This window comes from Trachypithecus francoisi, unplaced genomic scaffold, assembly GCF_009764315.1.
Source record: "Trachypithecus francoisi isolate TF-2019V2 unplaced genomic scaffold, Tfra_2.0 Lachesis_group20, whole genome shotgun sequence".
NCBI classification, from domain to species: Eukaryota; Metazoa; Chordata; class Mammalia; order Primates; family Cercopithecidae; genus Trachypithecus; species Trachypithecus francoisi.
In genome coordinates, this window is record NW_022681466.1 from 55,580,527 (window position 1) to 55,603,643 (window position 23,117).

At 42.4% G+C, this 23,117-nt stretch overlaps 1 protein-coding gene across 7 annotated transcripts in view; it reads right to left on the reverse strand.

The window, feature by feature from the left end:
• Positions 1–23,117, reverse strand: part of SSH2 (slingshot protein phosphatase 2) — a 314,778-nt gene that overhangs the window by 59,361 nt on the left and 232,300 nt on the right. For all 7 annotated transcript variants that reach the window (XM_033184405.1, XM_033184407.1, XM_033184409.1 and 4 more), the window contains 3 exons: positions 21,020–21,123; positions 13,359–13,423; positions 2,021–2,142 (listed from right to left, as the gene is read on the reverse strand). In XM_033184405.1, coding sequence (XP_033040296.1) covers positions 2,021–2,142; positions 13,359–13,423; positions 21,020–21,123 — 291 coding nt within the window. The remainder of the gene's footprint in view (positions 1–2,020; positions 2,143–13,358; positions 13,424–21,019; positions 21,124–23,117) is intronic.

Below are 23,117 nucleotides of genomic sequence, written 5' to 3' on the forward strand. Positions count from 1 at the left end.
ACTGAAAGCTCTGTTGCTTAATCAGAAGTTAAAACTATGCAGGAGAGAGCTTCCTAAATGTGGTTTACAAGCCCGTGTAAATTTATTTTATTTTATTTTATTTATTTATTTATTTTGAGACGGAGTCTTGCTCTGTCGCCCAGGCTGGAGTGCAGTGGCCGGATCTCAGCTCACTATAAGCTCCGACTCCCGGGTTTACGCTGTTCTCCTGCCTCAGCCTCCCGAGTAGCTGGGACTACAGGTGCCCGCCACGTCGCCCGGCTAGTTTTTTGTATTTCTTTTTTTTTTTTTAGTAGAGACGGGGTTTCACCGTGTTAGCCAGGATGGTCTCGATCTCCGGACCTCGTGATCCGCCTGTCTCGGCCTCCCAAAGTGCTGAAGCCCGTGTAAATTTAGAGCCTACAATTAAATGCTTTAAGTGGTATACAAGCTAATAACTTTGGGAATCCCTGTGAACCCCCAAGTCATTTTCAGGTTGACTCCTATATAGGAATAAGGTAAACATTGGTTTGGGAAACTTTCTAGTGATAAAGTGATTTTTTCCCCCTCAACATCAGGACAATTAGAATCATTCCCAGGCTCCTCCTCTCTTTGTGACTAAATTTCCCTAGGCCTGGGTCACACCCCTAGCTACTCCAAAGTTCCATTCTAGTCCTGAACCAGGAAGTCAATGCTTTGAGACATCTGGCAGGATTTCCTGAGGCTTATTATCCAGAGTGTAAAGATCTGCTTAGCAGCCACATTCCACAGTCTTCCGAAGGTTTCTCCAGAAAAAGTGGGAAAAATAAAAAAGGAAAGCAACAAACCTTAATGACACACAAAAAGGGTAGGTGTTGGGTGTTATCTTTCATCATAGAATGTAAAGTACAGCTAAAGCCAAAGGTACATAAAAAGTTCTGCTTTGAGTTTAAGGAGCCATCCTGTACCACCCCATGCCCACCCCCCCCATCCTTTTTTACTCAATAAAAAGAAAAAGGAGGCATAACATTTGGTAAAAGCAAGGTTTAAGGACATGGATAAATAAAACAGATTGTAGTTTAAGTGGGATCTCTTTGGATCTGGGACCACTGGTATACTACCACAAAGGCTGGGTGCCCTATAATCACCAAAGTGAATCATTACTGACTACAATAGAGTAGGCCAGGCGCAAGGCTCATGCCTATAATTCCAGAACTTTGGGAAGCCCAAGTGGGAGGATCGCTTAAGCCCAGGAATTCAAGACCAGCCTGGCCAACATAAGGAAATCTCGTCTCCAGAAAAATAAGGAAAAAAAAAAAAAGGCCAAATAGCTGGGTATGGTGGTGCATGCCTGTACTTCAAGCTACTTAGGAGGGTGAGGTAGAGGAATTTGAGGCTGTAGTGAGCTGTGACTGTATCACGGCTTCAGCTTGGGGAACAGAGCGAGACATTGTCTCAAAAAAAGAAATAAAAAGGCAGCTTTTTAAATGTAACTTTGAAACCACTTGCTTTATATTGTGACTATCTAAAGATGAGATGAAGGTATGGAATAATGGTAAATTAGAAACTCAGGACTAAAGACATTCACTAAACATTCTTGTTTCTCAAGACTGTGGCTAAGATACTTATGTTCTTTAGTTTTATATCTTGTACTTTAACAGCAGAACTGCACAAGATATTTTTGTGATAAAAGGCAACTGGGGTCAGGCACAGTGGCTCACGCCTGTCATCTCAGCACTTTGGGAGGCTGAGGTGGGTGGATCACTTGAAGTCAGGAGTTTGAAACTGGCCAACATGGCAAAACTCTGTCTCTACTAAAAATACAAAAATTAATTGGGCATAGTGGTGCACACCTGTAATCCCAGCTACTTGGGAGGCTGAGGCAGGAGAATTGCTTGAACCCAGGAGGCAGAGGTTGCAGTGAACCGAGATTATGCCACTGCACTCCAGTCTGGGCAACAGAGTGATGACACTCCGTCCCCCCGCCCCCCACCAAAAAAAAAGCAACTGGAACAGGTTACTTAAAACGCAGTTTTCACATTTTGAAATGGTACCACCATACCTGTCATTAGAGGAGAAATCCATTCCTAGGACGATGCTTTCTTCAGTGTCTTGTCTACCATTAGTTGAAACCACTACCATATAGCGTGTTCGATTCTGGTAAGTACTTTCCAGTCTTACAGCCTGGAAGTTAGCACACAACAGAGAAATTATGAAATTTAGAACGTTAATTTCAGATCATTTCAACCCTTTTTCATCAGCGTCTTTAGCATACTCAGGAAGGCAGCAGAGTCAGTAGTTAGGAGACGTAAATTAAAATCTCAGCTTGTATACTAGCTATAAAACCTTTGGTAAGTTACTAAATTAACTGGAGGGAGATATAATAATACCTATCTGTCTGGTTGTTTTAAGAATCTTATAAAATAATACATGTAAAGCACCATGCTTGGCACACAGTAAATGCTCAATAAGATGTTATTAGCGTAATTTATACTAATTACCACAGTGCGTAATAAAGACTGAAGAGGGAAATGTGAGGTATATGAATGTGAGCATTGGTCTCAGAGATGCAATTCCCACAAACAATTATAATATGGAGCAAACTATTAGCAACATCTAAGGGGAGTATTGACTTTGCTATACTGAATTGCTGCATGTTAATGCACTATAAGATTTTCTTAAGTTTCAATGATAATTAAAGGAGATTGCATTTTCAGAAACTTCTCATTTTTTGTCAAAAGTTTTAATTTGTTGCTTAATTAAATTTTATAAAGACCCTCAGAAAATTTGAATATGGACAGGGTCTTAGATGAAATTAAGGATTTATTGTTAATGTAATAATGGCATTGTGGTTACTGTGACTTTTTCTTAAGTACCTGGAGTGAAATGGCATGGTTTCTGAGTTTTACTTTAAAATGTTCCAACAAAAAAATTTAACACGGAGTGGGGATAGATGAAAGAAGTCAGGCAAAAGGCTGATGGTTATTAAAGCTGAGTAATGGCCAGGTGCGGTGGCTTACGCCTATAATCCAGCACTTTGGGAGGCCAGGTAGGCAGATCACCTGAGGTCAGGAGTTCAAGACCAGCCTAGCCAACATGGTGAAACCCTGTCTCTACTACAAATACAAAAAAAAATTAGATGGGTGTGGTGGGGCATGCCTGTAATCCCAGCTACTCAGGAGGCTGAGGCAGGAGCATCGCTGGAACCCAAGAGGCAGAGGTTGCAGTGAGCTGAGATCACACCACTGCCCTCCAGCCTGGGTGACAGAGTGAGACTCTGGTCCAAAAAAAAAAAAAAAAAAAGCTGAGTAATGAGTTTATGAGGATGTACTTTCTTTCTTTCTTTTTTTTACAGGTGTGAGTCACTACGCCTGGCTGAGGATGTACTTTCTACTTTAATATGTTTGGAAATTTTCTTAGTAAGTTCCAAAAGGTATCCTTTTTTTTTTGAGATGGAGTCTTGTTCTGTCACCCAGGCTGGAGTGCAGTGGCCGGATCTCAGCTCACTGCAAGCTCCGCCTCCCAGGTTTACACCATTCTCCTGCCTCAGCCTCCCGAGTAGCTGGGACTACAGGCGCCCGCCACCTCGCCCGGCTAGTTTTTTTTTGTATTTCTTTTAGTAGAGATGAGGTTTCACCGTGTTAGCCAGGATGGTCTTGATCTCCTGACCTCGTGATCCGCCCATCTTGGCCTCCCAAAGCCAAAAGGTATCTTATAAGCCTTAAAAATAAAACAACTACAGGCAACACATTCAAATATTACACATATTTATGTATATATTATGAATATTTATGTAAATATTTATTATACATATACAATAACAATGCCAAGTGCTGAGGATTCAAAGGTGGAAGAGACAGACATGATCTATGCCCTCATCGAGTGTATAGTCTAGGCTACTCTTCTTTCATTTGTTAATAATTTTAAAGACAGCTTTTTTTTTTAAGAGACGGAGTCTTGCTCTGTCCCCCATGCTGGAGTGCAGTGGTGTGATCTTGGCTCACTGCAACCTCCGCCTCCCAGGTTCAAGCAATTGTCCTGCCTCAGCCTCCTGGGGAGCTGAGACTAACAGGCACATGCTGCCATGCCCGGCCTTTTTTTTTTTTTTTTCTTCTTTGTATTTTAGTACAGATGGGGTTTCACCATGTTGCCCAGGCTCAGGCAATCCGCCTGCCTCGGCCTCCCAAAGTGCTAGGATTACAGGCGCGAGCCACTGCACCCGGTTTTTTTTTTTTTTTTTTTGAGACAGGGTCTCCCTCTGTCACCTAGGTTGGAGTGCAATGGTGTGATCTCGGCTCATTGCAACCTCTGCTTCCTGGGTTTAAGCGATTCTCTTGCCTCAGCCTTCTGAGTAACTGGGATTACAGGTGCACGCCACCACACCTAATTTTTGTATTTTTATAGAGACAGGGTTTCACCATGTTGGCCAAATGGCCAGGCTGGTCTCGAACTCCTGCCTCAGGCCGAACTCCAGCCACTTCGGCCTCCCAAAGTGCTGGGATTACAGGCGTGAACCACCCACCTGGCAAAATGACAGATCTTTGAAGCCAGAAAAATGTGCTCTGGAGGCAAATTCTTCTGTGTAAAATAACCCCTATTCCTTAGAGAAACAGAATTCTAATCCATCAACTGGCTCATTATATTTGTCAGAAATTTCTATTTGGAATTTTTTTTTCAGTGCTGCTGTTCTTAGAGTCTCCCTCCTCTTAACTCTGTCACTGTTCCAAAATAGCCAGGCCAAGGGAAAAAGAGGCATAGTTACACAGCTCAAATGACCCATTTAGCAAGGCAGAGGTGAGACTCCCGTGGCTATCTTTTTGTCTCTATTCTGATACTCCTAGGAAAATTTAGGGAAACATAAACGGCAGAAGTGGCTACATTAAATCTTGTTTCCAATAAGAATGGATATAACAAGAATGTAATGCTTACCATTCTGATGCCAAATGCATAAGATAGAGAACTGTACTTCTGACTTCATGTTCCATGAAGTAATTGAGCATTTAAAACCAAATTCACTTATGAGAAGCTAAGAGGAACTAACATTTAAATGGACTAAGATCTAGAAGGCTGGGATCAAGAGTGGGACATTATACACACACAACAATGAATAAATAGTAAATGTACATGTGGCTGACTGGGAGGCAGTACTGACTCCTTCTCTGATTGGGGAAACACTCTACAACATGTTAATTCATCAGAAATCCTGGTGCAGGTAAACTAGAATTTCTTATAAACAAGATCTTGTATATTATTACATATTTGTACTTGGGCCTCCCTTGGCCCAAGTTTCCTGAATGTGTTAGAGGCTCTTTTATTCTCTGTCAAGGCTCCAAGAATTTCTGGCAAGGCTCAAATACAAATGGCCTGGGAACAACTGAACTTTGTTTCTGACAATTTATCTACAGCTCCTACACCAACCAGTGGCAACTGATTGGCTAAGTCAAAGCTGATAAAAGGAAAAATATAACTTTCATAAGTATTACCTATAATGCAAGTTACCAGGCCAAGTTAGAAGTGGGCTATAAGAGTTTCTTTGTAAGTGATATTCACTGCAAACATTAGTTGTTTTTTTTTTTTTTTTTTTTTTGAGATTGAGTTTCACTCTGTCGCCCAGGCTGGAGTGCAGTGGTGTGATCTCAGCTCACTGAAACCTCTGCCCCCTGGGTTCAAGCAATTCTCCTGTCTCAGCCTCCCGAGTAAATGGGATTACAGGCGCCTGCCACTGCGCCTGGCTACTTTTTGTATTTTTAGTAGAGACGGGGTTTCACCATGTTGGCCAGGATGCTCTCGATCTCTTGACCTTATGATCCACCCGCCTCAGCCTCCCAAAGTGCTGGGATTACAGGCGCAAGCCACTTCGCCCGGCCAGTTGTCTCTTTTTAAAAAGTTTATTTTATAATATCAAAAGCATTTCAAATGTTTGGCTCGCCCTTGCTTACTCAAACTGTAACAGAAGTTCCCAAACCTAATGAGAAGGGCCCCAGCCATTTCATACTGACTTAGGTTTGAATACCATGCGTATTTCAGATCCATTCAATTTTCAGCTTCTTTTTTGTTTTTGTGTTTCACTCTGTTACCCAGGCTGGAATGCAGTGGGGTGTTCTGCAACCTCTGCCTCCCGGGGTCAAGCAATCCTCCCACCTCAGCCTCCCAAAGAGCTGGGACCACAAGTACCTGCCACCATGCTTGGCTAATTTTTTGTATCTTTGGTAGAGATGAGGTTTCACCATGTTGTCCAGACTGGTCAATTTTAAGCTTCTTAAATGGAAGAATAGCACTTAAGAGTTCCTGGAATTTGATCACAGGCCTCTAGATAGTACCTACAGTATTAATTCAACACCTATCTCCTAATTAGAAGGATGAGATAAAAATCTTTTTTTTTTTTTTGAGACGGAGTCTGGCTCTGTCCACCAGGCTGGAGTGCAGTGGCCGGATCTCAGCTCACTGCAAGCTCCGCCTCCCGGGTTCCCGCCATTCTCCTGCCTCAGCCTCCCGAGCAGCTGGGACTACAGGCGCCCGCCACGGCGCCCGGCTTTTTTTTTTTTTTTTGTATTTTTAGTAGAGACGGGGTTTCACCGTGGTCTCGATCTCCTGACCTTGTGATCCGCCCGCCTCGGCCTCCCAAAGTGCCGGGATTACAGGCGTGAGCCACCGCGCCCGGCCGATAAAAATCTTTGAAGAAAAATTTCTGAAACGTGAGGGGATAAACCCAAGACTTTATTTAAAGTTCCTTTTAGGCTGGGCGCAGTGGTTCATGCCTGTAATCTCAAAACTTTGGGAGACTGAGGCAGGCGGATCACTTGAGGTCAGGAGTTCGAGATGCCTGGCCAACATGGCAAAATCCTCTCTCTACTAAAAATACAAAAAAAATTAGCTGGGTGTGGTGGCGTGTGTCTGTAATCCCAGCTGCTCAGGTGGCTGAGGCAGGAGAATTACTGGATCCCGGGAGGAGGAGGCTGCAGTACGTTGAGATCAGGCCACTCCACTCCAGCCTAGGCAACAGGGTGAGTGAGACTCTCAAAAAAAAAAAAAAAGTTCCTTTTAAGCTTCAAGATTCTAGGTTAAGGAATTAAAAATCTATGTGCCACAGCCATAAGGAAAAGTCTAACGCCCATCCTGGTTTGAGGTTTATTTCATATTCCTCCACTGGAGATAAGATTAAGCAAAATGTAGTAATTTAATTTATTAACACAATCAAATAAATTTAAAATGGCAATTTTGTTCATAATACCCTAATTTTGAAAATGACAGCAGTTCCAATGTTTCTTCAGTCTCCAGAACTTATATTGAAATCAATGACTGGAATAAGACAATTGAGATGCATTTCATTAATCAACTAAAGTTCTCCTTGAAAAGGACACTACTGAAGTACATTTTAATTGTCTGAACAAAACAATATTCTGGATTTTAAAACTTGACAGCAATAGTAACTGAGCTTATATTTCCAAGAAACTACATTTACTGCCTAAATTTGGAATCCTATTACAAGTTTCAGGTGAATTGGATCCAGCAGTCTTAGGACTGAAGTAGGTCTGAGAAGTCATCCCCTGCCTCTGCTTTATTCCTGAAAAACCCAACCTGTTTTCAAAGCTCATCTATCAAAGAATAATGCTATTCCCTCGGCATCTAATTTAAATGCTTAACCTAATTACAAGCAGTTTACAAACACCACCTGATAAAAGAGCGTCTCTTGGCTTAGAGCGGTGGCTCGCACCTGTAATCCCAGCACTTTGGGAGGCTGAGGCGGGTGGATCACTTGAAGTCAGGAGTTCGAAACTAGCCCGGCCATCATGATGAAACCCGGTCTCTACTAAAAATATAAAAATTAGTGGGGCGTTGTGGTATGTGCCTGTAATCCCAGGTACTTAGGAGGCTGAGTCACGAGAATCGGTGGAACCCGGGAGGCAGAGGCTGCAGTGAGCTGAGAACGCACCACTGCACTCCAGCCTGGGTGACAAAGTGAGACTCCATCTCAAAAAAAAAAAAAAAAAAAAAAGAGCTTCTCTCTTCAGCATCATCTAACATCAGGAAATACTCCTCCTCAAGCTTAAACTGTACCTTTGCCTTTAATTTCTTTTCACCGCTGGGCACAGGGGCTCATACTTATAATCCCAGCACTTTGGGAAGCCGAGGCAGGCAGATCACCTGAGGTTGGGAGGTCGAGACCAGCCTGACCAACATGGAGAAACCCCATTCCCTACTAAAAATATAAAAAATTAGCTGGGCGTGGTGGCGCATGCCTGTAATCCCAGCTACTCAGGAGGCTGAGGCAGGAGAATCGCTTGAACCTGGGAGGCAGAGGTTGTGGTGAGCTGAGATTGTGCCACTGCACTCCAGCCTGGGCAAAAGAGCGAAACTCTGTCTCAAAAAAAATAAACAAACAAAAAAACAAAAGAATTTCTCTATACCAAGAGTCTTACATGCATGCCCCTGCGTGCATGATGTAAGACTCTTTGTGAAAAGAAATTAATTACCCCCAGTAAACTACATTATAAAGACCCAATGTCTAAGACAGGCAGTTCACCCAATCCATCAGAGAGAAAGGTTCCAAAAGTATGTAAATATTAAACGCTAGTCAAAAGAATGAAGCAAAACCAATAGCCAAAATTAAAACAGGCTTCACTTGTGACACTAGTAGACTAAAGAACACTGTCTTCAAAAGAAAAATATTAGAACTTGAAGAAGTCTCTGAATATTTTTTTTAAATCAGTCTGTCTCTATGAAATTCTTAAATATGAATTATATTCCATGTAGCCATTAAAAACCACGATTTATTTATTGACATGGAAAGACATCCATGATAAACTATGAAGAAAGTAGGTTACAAAAAGTTATTTCTATTTTTGTCACATTTCTGTAGAAACAAAACAACGCTCTTCCTCTCACTCTTTACACTCTCTCTCTCTTATATATACATATTTTTAAAAAGAGTGGAAGGATGCTTATACAAATTGCTAACAATGATTTTCTCAGAATGTAGAATACAGAGTGATTTTTACTTTATTTATACCTTTTTGCATTGTTTGACTGGGAGAAAAAAAACCCACATAATAGATTTATAGCTAGAAAAAATAAACCAACTTCCATTTTAGAAGCAACATATGATGAAAACCAAAATAATAAAACTCCTCATTTTCTTAAATTATCCTGCAAAGTACTCAAAAAAGACTTCTTTGTACCTTATCAGCACTTCAGCTTTAGTTAAGAACATCAATTGAAGTTACTTCAAATGTCCTGAGAATTCTTAATTTCTCAGATTATTGTTTTAATTAAATGGTTGATCTTTGGTAACGTGCAAGAGTACTATAAAACCACTTCCTTTATTTTACTAGCTACAGTTTTCCTAAGTACTAAAGTTAACGCTTGATGCCTGTATTTGGAACACAGAGCTTCCCTGGAGGAAAAGATTGGCTTCGTCCTGTTTTCAATGCTAAAGCAAAATGTGTGGTTTGGTTGGGTTATTTAAAAAATAAAGGCAAGACTTTTAGTGGGCGCGGTGGCTCATGCCTGTAATCCCAGCACTTTGGGAGGCCGAGATGGGGAGATCACCTGAGGTCAGGAGTTTAAGACCAGCCTGGCCAACATGGCGAAAACCCGTCTCTACTAAAAATACAAAAAATTAGCCGGGTATGGTGGCACGTGTCTGTAATCCCAGCTACTGGGGGGGCTGAGACAGGAGAATCACTTGAACCCAGGAGGCAGAGGTTGCAAAGAGCCGCGATTGAGCCACCGCACTCCAGCCCGGGCGACAGAGATAGACTCTGTCTCAAAAAAAAAAAAAAAAAGGCAAGACTTTCAGCTGACTATCAAACTTTTAACCTTCTGCACAAATCTTAAGAGTTTCAGCATTCCAAATTTAACTCAAAACAAAAGGCTTTGCTTTGAGTCTACAAATGCTCCTTTCAGTTAGAGAAGTGCTAATTTGTCCAAAGTCATACAATGCATTGACTCATTTTCTTGAAGATGACTCACTCAATAATCTGAAACATAATGACTATGTGTTTGTAACAATTCAAAACAACTGTAAAATGACTTGTCATGTGAACTTTGAATTCAGAGGCGTAAGTTACATTTTCTGAATTTATTTTATAAATGTAAAGCAGCTGAAGATGCATATTTTAGTAAGAAAAGAATTGCCAGCTCTGCCTTCATAACTGCTTCCTTCATGTTCTTCCAAGTCTTTATGTAGTTAAAATTATTTTAATATTTAGAGGTTCACACCAAATTCCAGAAGGTTATCAATGAGAAAATGGTAAAGTGATATTAGATCTCTTTAAAGCTTTAGCTTTACCAAAACACACAAATGTTGAAAGCTATCAGCAAATATTCATTGGGCATCCAGTATGTGCGTATGTGCAAATGATTGTTGTTATGGGTTTTCAAAGAGGTGTACTCCAAGTGTGATTCCTGGATCAGCAGCATCAGTAGTGTTTCAAAACTGGCTTAAAAATACAAATTATCTCTGCTTCCCCTTTACTAATCAAACTCTGCATGTGCAGTCCAGCAATTAGTGATTTAACAAACCTCTCCAGGTGATTGTGATATATTTTTTATTTTATTTTATTTTATTTTATTTTATTTTTGTTTGAGACGAAGTCTCGCTCTGTTGCCCAGGCTGGAGTGCAGTGGCCGGATCTCAGCTCACTGCAAGCTCCGCCTCCCGGGTTTACGCCATTCTCCTGCCTCAGCCTCCCGAGTAGCTGGGACTACAGGCGCCTGCCACCTCGCCCGGCTAGTTTTTTGTATTTTTTTAGTAGAGGTGGGGTTTCACCATGTTAGCCAGGATGGTCTCGATCTCCTGACCTCGTGATCCACCCGTCTCGGCCTCCCAAAGTGCTGGGATTACAGGCTTGAGCCACCGCGCCCGGCCATGTGATATATTTTAAAGTTTGAGAATCATTGCTTCAGATGATGATGATGATGATTATTAGAGACAGGGTCTTGCACTGTTGCCCAGGTTGAGGGCAGTGGCGTGATCATGGCTCACTGCAGCCTTGACCTGCCAGGCTCAAGCAATACTCCCACCTCAGCCTCCCGAGTAGCTGGCATGCCACTATGCCCAGCTAATTTTTTACTTTTTGTAGAGACAGGATTTTGCCATGTTGCCTAGGCTGATCTTGAACTCCTGCCTCGGCCTCCCAAAGTGCTGGGATTACAGACATGAGCCACCACACCCCAGCCACTCCAGATTATTAATACTGTAAGAATTGCATCCCCCTGTTCCCTTTTAAATAACAATAATAACATTATGATTATTTTTTGAGACGGAATCTCGTTCTGTCATCCAGGTTGGAGTGTAATGGTGCAATCTTGGCTCACTGCAACCACCACCTCCCAGGTTCAAGTGCTTCTCCTGCCTCAGCCTCCTGGGTAGCTACAGGTGTGTGCCACCACGCCTGGCTAATTTTTGTATTTTTAGTAGAGACAGGGTTTTACCATGTTGGCTAGGCTGGTCTTGAACTCTTGACTTCAAATGATCTGCCCACCTCAGTCTCCCAAAGTGCTGGGATTATAAGCGTGAGCACCTGCGCCCAGCCTTAAATAATTATTTAAGAAAGAAATATATCAAGAAATACAGACAAGATTTATATAAATGTATAATGTTACTTTTGGTTAGGATATAAAACATTTAAAAAATTAAAAATAAGATATAAAACAACTATGAAAGGATTCCTTTAAATTTTTATATATTCTAATCAAAGGACTTATTACCACATGCCTAGATTACTGCAATAACTACCTTAGCAGGCCTCCCTGATTTAAAATGATCTTTTCCTCCTCTCTATTCTGTATTAGCTTCTGAGGAATCTTCCCTAACTACTATAGCTGTCCCATGGCATTCTTTGGCTGAAAAACCTGTGATGTTTCACAACTGCTTATTGAAAAGGGAGAGGTACTACCTTTAGCTAGTAATCTAGAGCAAGCAGCAAGCTTGTGCAACCCATGGCCTATGGGTCACATGTAGCCCAAGATGGCTTTGAATGTGGCCCAGCACAAATTCATAAACTTTCTGAAAACATTATGAGATATTCCTGATTTTTTTTTTTTTAAGCTCATCAGCTATCGTTAGTGTTAGTGTATTTTATGTGTGGCCCAAGACAATTCTTCTTTTTCCAATGTGATCCAGGGAAGTCAAATGATTGGACACTCCTAAGAGGCTCAGATGGGAAATGTAAATAAGGAAAGTAAGCCACGTGAATATTGAATGGGTAGAAATACTTTCCAATTTCCACAAAGAAATATGCTCATCTCGGTTTTGTTTTCCTAGTTTTATTGGAGGTACTACTACAACAGTGCAGGAATGATGACAAATGGTGACACTTGACTTAAGAAGACAACAGGGGCTGGGCACCGTGGCTCATGCCTGTAATCCCAGCACTTTGTGAGGCCGACGTGGGTGGATCACAAGGTCAGGAGTTTGAGACCAGCCTGCCCAATTAGGTGAAACCCCATCTCTACTAAAAATACAAAAATTAGCTGAGCGTGGTAGCGCGTGCCTATAATCCCAGCTGCTTGGGAGGCTGAGGCAGGAGAATTGATCGAACCTGGGAGGCGGAGGTTGCAGTGAGCTGAGATTGTGCCATGGCACTCCAGCCTGGGCAACAGAGCGAGACTCTGTCTCAAAAAGAGCATTATGGTAAATTAAGAACCCATGCTAGACCTCACCTAACGTTAAAATTCTGGCTTACATTTTTTTAAAAAAACGCTGTGATCCAAACAAAACATATCTCTGGCCTATACACTGCCAGTTTGAGACCTCCAGTTTATAGCACTAAATCCATATTTGCCTGCCTTGTTTTCTAGTCTCTATCTTCCCAATAATAATCCCCATACTTAGCATTTTGCCCTATTCAGTATGTTTTCATGTCCAGTTGACCCTCTCAACAGAAGAAGTAGTCAGGAGATGAGGAAATGGGCATAGACAGGGTAAAGTAACTTGTTCAGTATCATATGACTTAGCACCTAAGTCCAAGTCTCCTGAGTGTGAAGCCAGCATCGATCTTTGGCCATTTCACTCCCTCCTTGTCCTTCTCTATGTGTGTTTTTGCTTGTTAAGTCCTTATCTAGAATAATTTCTTTCTACCAATCCAAATCTCATGATCTTTCAAGAGTCAGCTCAAGCTCCGCTGACTACATAAACCTTCCTCATCTAGGTCAAATCCCCAAGGTTTTTCTCGATTTTCTGAACTTCAATTGTTATTATAGTTAATAACTTACAAACTGGTGTTTACCAACAGTCTTAAACCATTAAATTATTTCACAACATTCCACATTATCTTCTCTCTTACTTCACATAGTTCCCAGCACTGTGCTGGGATGTAAAAATGACTGTTCAATGTTGGCTGGCTATCTTAGATAGTCTTTTGAGGAAGAAAGTTATGATGACACCACTAACTTACCAGCCTGATGTTGTCTTCTGGGCGGAGTAATATGAACATTGCTTGGAGATGCTGTTGGAGATCGCCTGGTGAAATTTACAAACCAAAGGATAATTATTCTCCATTCTAATGTTGACAGAGAGGATTCCTTCTACCTCAGTGACTTTTGTAAAAGAAAGTTCTGATTCATTAAAGGACTCTGATTAGACATAGAAATTAAATGATTACTGACTTCTTTTAAAATGGAGAGACTGCTAGACTGCATCTTAATACATTTGCTTTTAGTCTATACTATATTAAAACTTATGTCTGTCCTATGAAAGGTACACTTGAGACCAGTCTCAGTTTTGTATTATGGTGGATGTTGATGAGAGACTTGTTGTTGAGATCTGTTAGGCAGAGGCAGCACTCATTGGCTGTATTTTCAGGCTCACTGAAAGTAGCAATGAGGGCACTTTGAAAATGGGTGTAGTAGTGTAGTGTTAGAGGAATTATCCATAACTTTTAAAAAGCTAACCATTTTGTCATTCCTATTTCTATAATCATATGCTTTGGTTGCATTTAACCTAAGAAGACTTTTGGATTCTCCCTAGAATAAGGTCAATAGTTTAAAATGACTTTCATATTAGTGACTGAAATTATTATTTAATATTTTTTTGAGACAGAGTCTCGCTCTGTCACCCAGGCTGGAGTGTAGTGACTGATACTATAGAGTATATACACACACACACACACACACACACACACACGTGTATATATTTTATGTGTATATATGTATATACATGTATGTGTGTGTGTGTATACATACATATGTATTTTTTGTTTTTTTTGAGACAGAATCTCGCTCTGTCGCCCAGGCTGGAGTGCAGTGGTGCGATCTCGGCTCACCGCAAGCTCCGCCTCCTGGGTTCATGCCATTCTCCTGCCTCAGCCTCCCGAGTAGCTGGGACTACAGGTGCCTGCCACCATGCCCGGCTAATTTTTTGTATTTTAGTATTTTAGAGACGAGGTTTCACCATGTTAGCCAGGATGGTCTTGATCTCCTGACCTCGTGATCTGCCTGCCTCGGCCTCCCAAAGTGCTGGGATTACAGGTGTGAACCACTGTGCCCGGCCAATGAGCGTACATATTAAGTATGCCACATAAGGGATATATATTCTCCTGAACATATTATTAGGTTCTTTAAAATGGCCAACCATTATTTGAATCCTCACTTGTTCTTACACATTTTGTCAAACTAAGTTGAAATTTCTTTGTTTTAACTATTATAGATTTCCTCATATTCCTAGGAAATCCAAGGCTTTAGATAGCAGGAGATAAATAATGTACTATCATAAATTATGAAAATCTGTGAACAGCCGGGCGCGGTGGCTCAAGCCTGTAATCCCAGCACTTTGGGAGGCCGAGACGGGCGGATCACGAGGTCAGGAGATCGAGACCATCCTGGCTAATACGGTGAAACCCCGTCTCTACTAAAAAAATACAAAAACTAGCCGGGCGAGGTGGCGGGCACCTACTCGGGAGGCTGAGGCAGGAGAATGGCGGGAACCCGGGAGGCGGAGCTTGCAGTGAGCTGAGATCCGGCCACTGCACTCCAGTCCGGGCGACAGAGCGAGACTCCGCCTCAAAAAAAAAAAAAAAAAAAAAAAAAGAAAATCTGTGAACAAAAAAACCTCATTCTTGCCCACTCAGATATTGCCCTTATTAAAGTCTAAGGTGACTGACACAGTCACATAACCATGAATGCCACTATAACTTGTTCTCACATTGGTCTTGAAATCTACATACATAATTTTCCTTCAGTTAACTAATAGCTGTTAATTATGAGATGAAATACTGTTGGCCGGGCGCGGTGGCTCAAGCTTGTAATCCCAGCACTTTGGGAGGCCGAGACGGGCGGATCACGAGGTCAGGAGATCGAGACCATCCTGGCTAACACGGTGAAACCCCGTCTCTACTAAAAATACAAAAAGCTAGCCGGGCGAGGTGGCAGGCGCCTGTAGTCCCAGCTACTCCGGAGGCTGAGGCAGGAGAATGGCGTAAACCCGGGAGGCAGAGCTTGCAGTGAGCTGAGATCAGGCCACTGCACTCCAACCTGGGAGACAGAGCCAGACTCCGTCTCAAAAAAAAAAAAAAAAAAAGAAATACTGTTATGTACAAGAAGTGGATAGAGGCAGGAAGAAAAAAAGTAGGTTGGCAAATGGGTTGGTGCGTTTATATAAATGACAGCAAGTCTGAAACTCTTTCCTTTCTTCTTACACAGAATAGTTTCCTTAATCCCACCACTTTGGGAGGCTGAGGCGGGGGACTGCTTGAGGCTAGTGAGCTATGATTATGCCACTGCACTCCAGCCTGGGTGACAGAGTAAGACCTTACATTTAAATATAAATAAACAAAAACCAAACACCCACCCCCCCCACCCCAAATCAAAAAGGATGGTTTTCACTGCTGTCTTCTGACCAATTAATTCCATATTGCAGAATCTTTCAATTTTCAAAATTAAAATGGAGAGTCATTATGTTTGGCCAGATCCATTCTACTACCTTTCAAGGCCAGGGACACAATCTTAAGTCTCATATGCATAAACCCAAGAGAAAAGAAAACATATGTCCACCCAAAAAGTTGTACACGCATGTATATACAACATTATTCATAATAGCAAAAAAGTGGAAACAACTCAAATGTCTATCAAATGATGAATGGAAAAAAAAAATGTGGTATTCTCCACAAAATGTAGTATTATTTGGTCATAAAAAGGAATGATGTACTGATACATACTATACCATAGATGACCTTTGAAAACACGCTAAGTAAAAGGAGCCTGTCTCAAAAATCCATTTATATGAATCCATTTACAGAACACCCAGAATAGGCAAATCTACAGAGACAGAAAGTAGACTCATGGTTGCTTAGGGCTGGGAGAGAGGGTGAGAAAAATAGGGAGTGACTGCTAATGGGTATCAGGTTTATTTTCAGGGCGATAAAAATGTTCTAAAATTAGATTGTGGTGATGGCTGTACAACTCTGTGACTCTTCTAAAAACCAATGAATGTACACTTTAAATGAGTAAACGGGGTGAATTACATGGTATGTAGATTATATCTCAATAAAGCTGTTAAACAAAAAATAAAAGGACAGGTATGAAGAGACAAAGTGTTAGGTATAAACAATGAAAAGCTACCCGAGTTATAAGTTGCAATTGCGTTAAGCAGCTGAGGATACTTTTTATTTTATTTTTTCTTGAGACAGGGTCTTACTCTGCCACCCAGACTGGAGTACAGTGACGCCATCACGGCTCCCTACAGCTGTGACCTCCTGGGCTCAAGCAATCCTCCCACCTCAGCCTCCAGGGTAGCCAGGACTACAGGTGCGCACCACAACACCTGGCTAATTTTTTGTATTTTTTGTAGAGATGAGGTTTCACCATGGTGCCCAGGCTGCTCCTGAACTCCTAAGCTCAAGCAATCTGCCCGCCTGGGCCTCCCAAAGTGCTGGGATTACAGGCACAGACCACAGCACCAGGCTGGAGCTTCTTTAAAACTAAGTTTCCTTCTGTCCTACCAGTAGAAATAACCAGAGGAAAGGATTTTTAGGGTGGAGAACTTCTGGAGGAGAACCCTAAATAGCAGCCCAAAGTCCCCACTCCGAACACTACTGGCCCAAAGATTCAGCTGGCTTTTCTGAAGCTCAGACAAAAAAAGTCAGGAGGCCTACTCAAGTAAGCCTTCTTATGTGAGTTGGAAGCTCAGGTTTGTTGGCTGCAAAAAGTACTGCTCTGAGCAAACTGCATATCATTTCCTACTGGGCAACTGTTCTTCACAGAGTCTAATATAAGGCAATATATTGACATAGCATTAAGATAACCTTCCCTACATTTTCCCACCATATACTTCACTGCTAGGAGCTAAATTTCAATTTTCTATTGGATTTTATAGACTTTTCATTGTTTCCATTTAAAATACTGGCAGACATTCACCTGTAATAGCCTTCTTTGCAAAATACTATTTGGATATTTCAAATGTAGCCCAATTAAAAAATTCTAACTAGTTCAAGAAACATGCATAAGGAAATACAACTAGACATGGTAAGCCCTTGATCTGCTCTCAATTCTGCCATCAACTTGCAGTTACTGTGGGCTTGGCCAAGACAGCTTCACTTTATGTGACAGCCTGGCTCTTGTAAGCCAAGTTTATACTCGCACTGCCTCATCTGTTCCGGTCTGGATCACAAATCAAGTCCATTCAGCTTGTGTTAAATCTGCTTTTCTTTTTAGTATGAGGAAAGCTAACTGAACAATGTCAAGTAGAAACCTGGGTGGCAGCTGAGTGTAGAAGTTTGACCAAAGAAAAATGCCAACCAGTGCCAGGAGCTTTAAAAGCCATTGACCCCATTAACTATTACATGCCATAGAGTAATTTGCCCAACATCCTAGTCAAACTGGATTTAAACCAATAATTTGTCTTCTTTTTACTGTAAGGGATAAATATCCACACTAAAAAGAAATAAAAAGCTTAGTGGGCATACTTCTTCCGCACATTCAAGTTTTTTGGGGAAGCGTCCTCTCCTACCCGACCTCCAGTACTGGACACTGGGGAGGAAGGTTTTAGAAAGTGCAATCCAAGCTAATTTCCAAAAGAGGTTATTTCCTCCCTTACTCTAAAAAATTTTCCATGGCTAGAGAGTTCTGGTAGGAGGAAAATATTGTCCAAACAAAATGGATTACAATTCTGAGCTGCCACAATTGCAACTACGTGAAGGCCCAGACAAGTAGTAGGGAAGCCACTAAAATAACCGAGATTATCTCACTAAAGCTATGCTCAACTACTGGCTCAATGGGATCCAATATTTTTGGCTTTCACCTCTGACCTAAACACTTAAGGTTACTGTAGTCTTTGTTCCTTTCTTAGTAGTTACAATTTTTTTTTTCACTCCTGGAGGTCACAAGTAGTCAAAGTGTCACATTTATGACAACAAGCAATCTGCCTCTTTGTATACTATTGATCAGGATTAGTGTCCTCAAGCTTTTATTTTTTTTCCCCAAAATGATAAATAAGGTCTGCCGGTAGAAGAGAAACATTAGGTTATCTTCTTAAACTGTGGATATCCTACACCTGGAGATCTCTCTCCCTAGGACACATTTTCTACGGTTCTTTTTAAACGTCATCACCACAGGTGTTCCTGATTTTAGAGAAATCCAATATAAAATAATACAATGCATATACTACTATTAGTTGATATTTCAAAACCAGAGCTTATACTCATTCTTTGTTTATTTGATGACTCTTTGTTTATAGAAGTCCTCTGGGTTAAATTTCCAGTCTTTTTAGTGTATACGTTCAAGTAGTAGACACCGGCACTTTAATATGTGACATAATAACTCATTATCACAGCAAAAAGTTTATCTTAGTATATTCTGTATCATTCTTCTCCTCATACCATCACTAGACAGCAGAAAGAAATCAGAAATTGAATCTTTGATTAGTTGAAGTAACTCTGAATAAGATTCAAGGGAACAGCTAAACTTTTTTTTTTTTGAGACGGGGTCTCATTCTGTCGCCCAGGCTGGAGGACAGTGGCACGATCTCAGCTCACTGCAACCTCCGTCTCCCAGGTTCCAGCAATTCTCCTGCCTCAGCCTCCTGAGTAGCTAGGACTATAGGCGCGTGCCACCATGCCCGCTAATCTTTGTATTTTTCTCTTCTTTTTTTTTTTGAGATAGAGTCTTACTCTGTTACCCAGCCTGGAGTGCAGTGGTGCGATTTCGGCTCACTACAAGCTCCACCTCCCGGGTTCACACCATTCTCCTGCCTCAGTCTCCTGAGTAGCTGGGACTACAGGCACCCACCACCACACCCGGCTAATTTTTTTTGTATTTTTAGTAGAAACAGGGTTTCACCATGTTAGCCAGGATGGTCTTGATCTCCTTGTGATCTGCCCGTCTCGGCCTCCCAAAGTGCTGGGATTACAGGCGTGAGCCACCGTGCCAGGCCCTAAGTTTTGTATTTTTTGTAGAGATGGGGTTTAGCCATGTTAGCCAGGCTGGTTTCAAACTCCTGACCTCAGGTGATCCACCCGCCTCGGCCTCCCAAGGTGCTGGGATCAGAGGCGCGAGCCGTGTTTGGCTCTTTTTTTTTTTGAGACAGGGTCCGACTCTGTCACCAAGGCTGGAGTGCAGTAGTGCAAAGATGGCTCACTGCAGTCTCAACTTCCCAGGCTCAAGTGACCCTCCCACCTCAGCCTCCCAAGGTAGCTGGAACCACAGGTGTACACTACCACAATTCACTAATTTTCTTTTTTTGAAGTCAAGTCTTGCTCTGTTGCCCAGGCTGGCATGATCTCGGCTCACTGTAACCTTCGCTTCCCAGGTTCAAGTGATTCTTCTGCCTCACCCTCCAGAACACCTGAGATTACAGGAATGTGCCACCAGGCCAAGCTTATTTTTGTATTTTTAGTAGAGACAGGGTTTCACCACGTTGGCCAGGCTGGTCTTGAACTTCTGACCTCAGGTGATCCACCTGCCTCAGCCTCCCCAAATGCTGGGATTATAGGTGTGAGCCACTGTGCCCGGCCACACTTGGCTAATTTAATTTTTTTTTTAATTTTTATTTTTTGTAGAGATGGGATTTCACCATCTTGCCCAGGCCAGTCTCAAAGTCCTCGACTCAGGCAATCCTCTTGCTTCAGCATCCCAAAATGCTGGGATTACAGCTGTGAGCCAATGTGCCTGGCCCACCTAAAGATTTTTAACCTGAACACTCAAAACCTTAACTGAGGGCCAGGCGCGAGGGCTCACGCCTATAATCCCAGCACTTTGGATAACCGAGGCGGGCAGATCACCTGAGGCCAGGAGTTCGACACCAGCCTAGCCAACATGGTGAAACCCCATCTCTACTAAAAATACAAAAATTAGCTGAGTGTGGTGGTGCATGCCTGTAGTTCCAGCTACTTGGGAGGCTGAGGCAGGAGAATTGCTTGGACCCGGGAGGTGGAGGTTGCAGTGAGCTGAGATTATGCCATTGCACTCCAGCCTTGGCGACAGAGTGAGGGTCTCGAAAAAACAAAACAAAACAAAACAAAAACAACCTTGGCCAGGCACGGTGGCTCAAGTCTGTAATCCCAGCACTTTGGGAGGCTGAGGCAGGCAGATCACCTGAGGTCAGGAGTTCGAGGCCAGCCTGGCCAACATGGTGAAACCCGTGTTTCTACTAAAAATACAAAAATGCGGTGGGCTTGGTGGTGGGCACCTGTAGTCCCAGCTGCTCAGGAGGCTGAGGCAGAAGAATCGCTTGAACCCAGGAGGTGGAGGTTGCAGTGATCTGGGATCATGCTACTGCACTCCACCCTGGGTGACAAAGCGAGACTCCGTCTCAAAAAAACAAAACAAAACAAAAAAATCTCAATCTTAACTGAGAAGTTTCATATAGCTTCATTAGAGTATTTTGGTACTTTCTTATAATTATTCCAACAAAAATGTATTGAACATCTACTAAGTGTAAAAGACTTTTTGCTAAGTGCTAAAAAAATGGTCTCAGAGGGTAAAAGAAAAGTGATTACAGCACAGTACAACACTTTCTTTCACCATTAAAGAACTTCTGAAGAGATGGGGATGAGGTAGTCAGCCTTTTAGAATGTAACACAAGATACAGTTACCAAGAAAGAAATAGTATATATGCGAGTGTTACCTGCATGCTTGTTCCGTCTGTGGCTGATTCTTGGTGTGGATGAGCCATTTCCCCGTGGTAGAAAAAGGGCAGCACCTTTGACAGTTAGAAAGCTCTCGCTGATGCTACAAGGAAAAAGTCAAAAGAAAATAAATTATTTAGGAAAGGAAATCAAAGGATAGGATGGATAACCACTTTAGGATTCTCTCTTCCCTATTCCAAAGTTCCAACTTCATGGAACGAAGTAAAAACATAATCAAGAGAGGCTGTGGTTACTCACGCATACACTCCTGCCTACTCTAGACAAGTTTTCTTTCTTTTTCTTTTGTGAAAGGGAGTCTTGCTCTGTTGCCCAGGCTGGAGTGCAGTGGCGCAATCTTGGCTCACTGCAACCTCTGCCTCCTGGGTTCAAGCCATTCTCCTGCCTCAGCCTCCCGAGTAGGCTGGGATTACCGGCACCCGCCACCATGCCTGGCTTTTTGTATATTAGTAGACAGGGTTTCACTACATAGGTCAAGCTGGTCTCAAACTCCTGACCTCAAATGATCTGCCCACCTCAGCCTCCCAAAGTGTTGGGAATACAGGCGTGAGCCACCGTGCCCGGCCTCTAGATAAGTTTTCTGAAACAAAACTTATAATATTCTTCTTTTTTTTCTTTTTCAGATGGGAGTCTCACTCTGTTGCCAGGCTGGAGTGCAGTGGTGCGATCTTGGCTCACTGCAACAACCTCCGCCTCCTAGGTTCAAGTAATTCTCCTGCCTCAGGCTCCTGAGTAGCTGGGATTACAGGAGTGAGCCACCACGACCAGCTAATTTTTGTATTTTTGTATTTTTTTTTTTTTTTTTTTGAGACGGAGTCTCGCTCTGTCGCCCAGGCTGGAGTGCAGTGGCTGGATCTCAGCTCACTGCAAGCTCTGCCTCCCGGATTTATGCCATTCTCCTGCCTCAGCCTCCCGAGTAGCTGGGACTACAGGCGCCCGCCACCTCGCCCGGCTAGTTTTTTGTATTTTTTAGTAGAGACGGGGTTTCACCGTGTTAGCCAAGATGGTCTCGATCTCCTGACCTCGTGATCCGCCCGTCTCGGCCTTCCAAAGTGCTGGGATTATAGGCTTGAGCCACCGCGCCCGGCCTAATTTTTGTATTTTTAACAGAGACAGGGTTTTACCATGTTGGTCAGGCTGGTTTTGAACTCCTGACCTCATGTGATCCACCCGCCTTGGCCTCCCAAAGTGCTAGAACTATAGGTGTGAGCCACTGCGCCCAGCCAAAACTTACGATATTCTATATACATTACATGGCGGCAGTTAAGAGCAGAGGCTCTGAAACCAGAATGTCTGAGTTTGAATCCTAGCTTTACTTCTTCCTACCAGAGTAGGCCTAAATTTCCTTATCTGTAAAACAGGGATAATAAAATGAAGTTGTTGTGAAGAGCCAATGAGAACAGAGCATCTTAAAGTGGTGCCTAGTATACAGTAAAAAGCCCTTAATAAATATTAGTTATTATAAGTAGATTAGTAGAAGGTTATCAGTAATGATGTTTCAATACTGTCCTAATCAGATGTGAAGTATGTTACAATATTTAGCTACTAATAATAGGTCCAAAGTTTGCAAAAAACATTTGTTTAAAATATACACCACAGTAAAGTATTACCTCAAAATTTTACTACTGCCAACTTGCATCCCCATACTCAGTGAAAAGAAGTAGTGGGCAGGAAGTGTGTTTTTTTTTTTTTTTTTTTGAGACGGAGTCTCGCTCTGTCGCCCAGGCTGGAGTGCAGTGGCCGAATCTCAGCTCACTGCAAGCTCCGCCTCCCGGGTTCATGCCATTCTCCTGGCTCAGCCTCCTGTGTAGCTGGGACTACAGGCGCCCGCCCGCCACCGCGCCTGGCTAATTTTTTTTTTTTTTTTTTTTGTATTTTTAGTAGTGACGGGGTTTCACCGTGTTAGCCAGGATGGTCTCGATCTCCTGACCTTGTGATCCGCCCGTCTCGGCCTCCCAAAGTGCTGGGATTACAGGCTTGAGCCACCGCGCCCGGCCCGGAAGTGTGTTTAACCCACTGGAGTTTGTCATTCACAAGATGATAATAAAGGTGCAGAATAACTGCTGAGGATAGCGGCTA